Below are 6,625 nucleotides of genomic sequence, written 5' to 3'. Positions count from 1 at the left end.
TGTGTGTGTGTGTGTGTATATTTTTTCTTCTGGTGGCATCTTAATTGGGGAGGATGGGCTCATAGTAATGGCTGGAACAGAATACATGATCCAACACATGAAACACATGGTTTCCATGTGGTTAATATCATTCCATTTACTCCATTCCAGCCATTACTATTAGCCGTCCTCCCCTCAGCAACATACTGTGGTATATTTGGTAGAGGTCAGAATGATTGTTGAATGAATGTTCCACTGATAAAACTCAGGGTGTTTAGTTGTTCCACTGATAAAACTCAGGGTGTATAGTTGTTCCACTGATACCACTCAGGGTGTTTAGTTGTTCCACTGATACCACTCAGGGTGTTTAGTTGTTCCACTGATAAAACTCAGGGTGTTTAGTTGTTCCACTGATAAAACTCAGGGTGTTTAGTTGTTCCACTGATACCACTCAGGGTGTTTAGTTGTTCCACTGATACCACTCAGGGTGTTGAGTTGTTCCACTGATACCACTCAGGGTGTTGAGTTGTTCCACTGATACCACTCAGGGTGTTTAGTTGTTCCACTGATAAAACTCAGGGTGTTTAGTTGTTCCGCTGATACCACTCAGGGTGTTTAGTTGATTGGGTGTACAACATGTCAATTGAAATGCATTCCAGGTGACTACCTCGTGAAGCTGGTTGAGAGAGCACACACACACACACACACACACACACATACATTACACACCACCAAACTCTGCTACTCCAATTAAGAGATCTGCTCCCTCGTCAGCTCTGGGAGATTCTCTCATACTGTATATTCAAATATATACATACTTTATTGAATAAGGGGAAATAAAACTGTCCCCTACTCTGTGGAACTCTGTCATCATCTCTGTGGCTTGTCTCAAACCTTATGTGGTTCTGTCTACTTCCCCAAGTTTCTCTAGTGTAGTAAACATTGATCTGTTGATGTAAAACTGTGGACACTAGAGGACTTCAGTCTTGTGTTAGAGAAACAAACTTGAAAATAATTTAATTTCAGTTCAGAAGTGCTGAGACTCCGAGACAGACACTCCTCCCTGCTTCTAAAGTTTTCTACTGCTTTTCTAAGCTGTCAAGTGGACATGTAAAGCCAGGTATGGATGTACGTGACCAAGTTATTAAACTGATCTGTCAGGCTAATACTTAATTTCAACCAGAAATGCATTGTAAAGAATGTTTTTCACTTGTGGTTATGCCAAATGTTGAGTTGTACATGTAACACAAAAAAGATTATTGCACAATTAGTAGTTCTAAAAAGGCATGTAACACAGTAACTACATATCTAAACACAACATTTTATAATACACAGGGACCAGTGACGGTTGGTGCCGTTTAAGTCGAGGGAAGACGATGAGTTTTTTATGAGCATGGACTAATTTCTATAAGAGAATATTGGATGACTGTCATTCATATTCCATTCACCCAGTTCAATGTAACATTGTTAAGTTGTTCCACTGATAAAACTCGGGGTGTTTAGTTGTTCCACTGATACCACTCAGGGTGTTTAGTTGTTCCACTGATACCACTCAGGGTGTTTAGTTGTTCCACTGATACCACTCCGGGTGTTTAGTTGATGGAGACATCTTCATATCAATGCACTGTTTTTTTATTTCATGCAGCTCTTGGAAATGCAAGATATGGACTATGCTGATTCCCCCTACTCCGACATCTTCAACTGCACCTATCCTCCCATAGACGAGCTCAAGGCAGCCCCCTGTAGTGTGTCTATCTTGGGCTTGAGCAGTGTTGGTCTGATGGTCACATACATCATTGTGTTTGTCCTAAGTGTGCTGGGCAACAGTGTGGTCATCTACGTGGTGTGCTGCATGGCCAGGGGCCGGACCACCACAGACATCTACCTGATGCACCTAGCCATGGCCGACCTCCTCTTCTCCCTGACCCTCCCCTTCTGGGCCGTCTACGTCTATTCTCACTGGATCTTCGGTACCTTCCTCTGCAAGTTCCTGTCTGGCCTCCAGGATGCTGCCTTTTATAGTGGGGTCTTCCTGTTAGCGTGCATTAGCGTGGACCGCTACCTGGCTATCGTGAAGACCACGCAGGCGCTGGCTCAACGGCGCCACCTGGTGGGGATAGTTTGTGGAGCTGTGTGGTTGGGGGCGGGGCTTCTCTCATTGCCCGCGGTGCTCCAGCGGGAAGCAATCCAACTGGAGGATCTCGGCGACCAGACCATCTGCTACGAGAACCTGACCACATCGAGCAGCAACCAGTGGCGGGTGTTTTTGCGGGTGCTTCGCCACACGCTGGGCTTCTTCCTGCCGCTGGCGGTCATGGTTGTCTGTTACAGCTGCACGGCGGTGACGATGTTCCGTGGCATGCGCAACGGAGACCACAAACACAAGGCCATGCGCGTCATCCTGGCCGTGGTGCTTGCGTTCGTGATGTGTTGGCTGCCTTGCAACGTCAGTGTGCTGGTTGACACATTGATGCGGAGCGGCTCGCTGGGCGAGGAGACGTGTGAGTTCCGGAACAGTGTGAGTGTGGCGCTGTACGTGACCAAGGTGATAGCGTTCACACACTGCGCAGTCAACCCCGTGCTGTACGCCTTCATCGGGCAGAAGTTCCGGAACCAGCTTCTGCTGACGCTCCACAAGCATGAGCTGATCAGCAAGAGGGTGCTGGCCGCTTACCGCAGGGGCTCGGCCCACAGCACGGTCAGTCAAAGGTCTAGGAACACCTCTGTTAGCCTGTAAGGTTTCAGTAGTCAGGAGGTGGCAGGTGGGGGGGATGGATAATTCAAATGGTTCAATTCAATATTTTGTCACACAGCTAGCTTTGCTTCTATTTGTTTTTTGTTTTTGATGTGCATTGTCTTTTAGTGTATTGTAACATGTTCGACACTATCTCATTAGTTTTTTCCATTATATTAATAAAAATATACTTTAATGCTTGCTAAGTATAAACATTAATGTCAAGGCCTAATCTCTACGAAATAAAACTTAATCTTCCAACTTTTACTTGTCAAGAGACGTGTGACGTATTTGTGTCCCCCTTACAAAGATACAGAGAAAATACTATTGCACTCAGAAATGAGATGCACACATTCAAAAACATAGCTTATTTTATATTAAGTTGTATCACTGTATCCACCAACTCAAATAATGTTGTTCTGAATGTTGTCAATGCCTAAAAAACATGTTGAGAAGAGCTGGGAAAATGTAATATTTGTCAAGTGATGATCTGATCATTAATATCTTTCAGCCAAAAGGCAGCTCTGCCACTTTGTAACAATGGGCGAGAAGACCTGTGAGTCCCGGAACAGTGTGAGTGAGGCGCTGTACGTAACCAAGGTGATAGCGGATGACGTTTTACGTGTCCCCAACTGATTGTGTTTTTTTCTTTGTTTATTTGCATTGTTTGTAACTTATTTTGTAATTTATTTTGTACATAATGTTGCCGCTAACGTCTCTTATGACCAAAAATAACTTCTGGACATCAGGACTGTGATTACTCACCACGGACTGGCAGAATCCTTTTTCTTCTTTCACGAGTCTGAAGAGACCGACGCGAATGATATACTGCTTTCTCAGGAACAGGCCCAGATTCCCGCGAATTGCATGAAGAGGAGGGGCCAGAGGGCGGGCTGCCTTGTAAGAATTCGTAGGCAATCGAATAAACCTCCACTTCCTTCCATTCTGATAGCAAACATGCAAACTTTGGAGAATAAAATATATGGCCTATGCAGAAGATTAAACTACCAATGGGACATTCAAAACTGTAATATCTTATGATTCACGGAGTCGTGGCTGAACGACGCACTATCAACATTTATCTGGCTGGTTATACGCTGTACCGGCAGGATAGAACAGCGACAAGGGGCAGCGGACTACGTATTTTTGTAAATAACAGCTGGTGCACGATATTTAAGGAAGTCTCAAGCTATTGCTCGCCTGAGGTAGAGTATCTCATGATAAACTGTAGACCACACTATCTACCTAGAGAGTTTTCATCTATATTTTTCGTAGCTGTTTACATACCACCACAGACTGAGGCTTGCACTAAGACTGCATTGAATGAGCTGTATTCCGCCATAAGCAAACAAGAAAACGCTCACCCAGAGGCGGCCCTCGTAGTAGACAGGGGACTTTAATGCAGGGAAACTCAAATTCATTTTACCTCATTTCTACCAGCATGTTAAATGTGCAACCTATACTCCACACACAGAGACGCATACAAAGCTCTCCCTCGCCCTCCATTTGGCAAATCTGACCATAATTGTATCGTCCTGATTCCCGCTGACATGCAAAAATTATTTGCAGGAAGCACCAGTGACTAGATCAATAAAAAAGTGGTCAGATCAAGCAGATGCTAAGCTACAGGACTGTTTCGCTACCACAGACTGGAATATGTTCTGGGATTCCTCCGATGGCATTGAGGAGTACACAACATCTGTCATTGGCTTCATCAATAAGTGCATCGATGACGTCGTCCCCACAGTGACGGTATGTACATACCCAAACCAGAAGCCATGAATTACAGGCAACATCCGCACTGAGCTAAAGGCTAGAGCTGCCACTTTCAAGGAGCGGGACTCTAACCCGGAAGCTTATAAGAAATCCCGCTATGCCCTCAGACGAACCATCAAACAGGCAAAGCGTTCAATACAGGACTAAGATCGAATCGTACTACATCGGCTCTGACGTTCGTCGGATGTGGCAGGGCTTGCAAACCATTACAGACTACAAAGGGAAGCACAGCCGAGAGCTGCCCAGTGACACGAGCGTACCAGAAGAGCTAAACTACTTTTATGCTCGCCTCGAGGCAAATAACATTGAAACATGCATGAGAGCACCAGCTGTTCCGGAATACTTTTTGCCTACAAGTAAGGATCTATATTGTTTCATAAGATGTAATGTATTCATATTATATAATATTCAAGCCAATATTAATTATATTAGCAACTTAAATACAATTTCAAGGGACATTCATACAATATTCTTGAACTAACCAGCAGCAATTATTTATTTATTTATTTTTCACTTACTGTGTCTTATTTCCACTGCAGTTTCTTGACGAATGTCCTTCTGTGACAGTGTACATTGCACTGCTTCCTCTTGGCATGTAAGCATTTGGGGCATACGGTGCATTTATAATCAGCATACAACTGATACTCAAAATAGCTATTACAGCTTTGAATGCATTATTCAAATGTTGACCAGTGGTGGCTTGGAATGGGATTAGGGTTACAACTGTACTCCACTCTTTGCTGTAGTATATCTCTTTCTTATAGAGGGAGTAGCTGCCATGACTGCATGCCATGTGTTGACATATTTGGCATGTTTCTTAATATGGCATTAACTAATGTATTAACACGGATTCATTACTGTAGCGAAGAAACTGGAAATGGATAAAGACAGATTATGCCAAATGTTGAGTTGTACATGTAACACAAGAAAGTTAATTGCACAATTAGTAGTTCTAAAAAGACATGTAACACAGTAACTACCTACCATAATTTCCAGACTATTAAGCGCACCTGAATATAAGCCGCACCCACTGAATTAAAAAATTTTTTTTATTTTGAACATAAATAAGCCGCACATGTCTATAAGCCGCAGGTGCCTACCGGTACATTGAAACAAATGAACTTTACACAGGCTTTAACGAAACACGGCTTGTAACAAAAATAAATAGGCTTTAACGAAACACGGCTTGTAACAAAAAATAAAAAATGAGCAGTAAGCTTTAGTTGTCTTTTTGCACTGAGTCAATTCCTCACGCTGCTGTTTCCAACGTCTTATCATCGACTCATTAAGACCAAGCTCCCGTGCAGCAGGTCTATTTCCTTTTCCAACAGCCAGATCAATCGCCTTCAACTTGAAAGCTGCATCATATGCATTTCTCCGTGTCTTTGCCATGATGAGGGTGACAAAATGACTACCGTAATCAGAATGATGGGAAGTTTGAGAGCGCCCGATTTAATCTCAACAGTAAACAAAAAAGTTGTTTGACCTTAACCCGTTCGGCAATTTCATTGGTCTAATGAAAGCTTCATGCCGCCAAAAAACTGAGCATGTCACAGAATGTGTTTTTTTGGAAGAAAAAAAATTGAAAGCGGGAAAAATCCATTTTTAGCCGCGTCATTGTTTAAGCCGCGAGGTTCAAAGCCTGGGAAAAAGGTTGCGGCTTATAGTCCGGAATTTATGGTATCTAAACACAACATTTTATAATACACTGGGACCAGTGACGGATGGTGCCGTTTAAGTTGAGGGAAGACGATGAGTTTTTTATGAGCATGGACTAATTTCTATTACAGCATATTGGATGACTGTCATTCATATTCCATTCACCCAGTTCAATGTAACATACATGGTACTCACATTTTCCCTATACCCATTTCTTTGTATTTTATTTATCCTTTATTTAACTAGGTAAGTCATTTAAGAACTAATTCTTATTGATAATGCCGGCCTACCAAAAAGGAACGGCCAAACCCTGACCCGGACGACACTGGGCCAATTGTGCGCCTCTCTATGGGACTCCCAATCACAGCTGGTTGTGATACACCCTGGAAACGAACCAGGATCTGTAGTGACGCCTCTAGCACTGAGATGCAGTGCCTTAGACCGCTGCACAACTCGGCAGCCCAAAAGGAGTTTGCT

At 43.3% G+C, this 6,625-nt stretch overlaps 1 protein-coding gene across 1 annotated transcript; it reads left to right on the top strand.

The window, feature by feature from the left end:
- Window positions 1–1,000: 1,000 nt before the first annotated feature.
- Window positions 1,001–2,988, top strand: LOC115161336 (C-X-C chemokine receptor type 1-like). Its single transcript, XM_029712247.1, has 2 exons — window positions 1,001–1,099; window positions 1,625–2,988. Exon 2 carries the CDS (start codon window positions 1,634–1,636, stop codon window positions 2,714–2,716), a length of 1,083 nt encoding a protein of 360 aa, XP_029568107.1. The 5' UTR covers window positions 1,001–1,099; window positions 1,625–1,633; the 3' UTR covers window positions 2,717–2,988.
- The last annotated feature ends 3,637 nt before the right edge of the window (window positions 2,989–6,625 follow it).

This window comes from Salmo trutta, chromosome 24 (genome assembly GCF_901001165.1).
Source record: "Salmo trutta chromosome 24, fSalTru1.1, whole genome shotgun sequence".
Taxonomy (NCBI): Eukaryota; Metazoa; Chordata; class Actinopteri; order Salmoniformes; family Salmonidae; genus Salmo; species Salmo trutta.
Note: the sequence above shows the minus strand (reverse complement) of the source record. Positions and strands in the feature narration are given on the sequence as shown.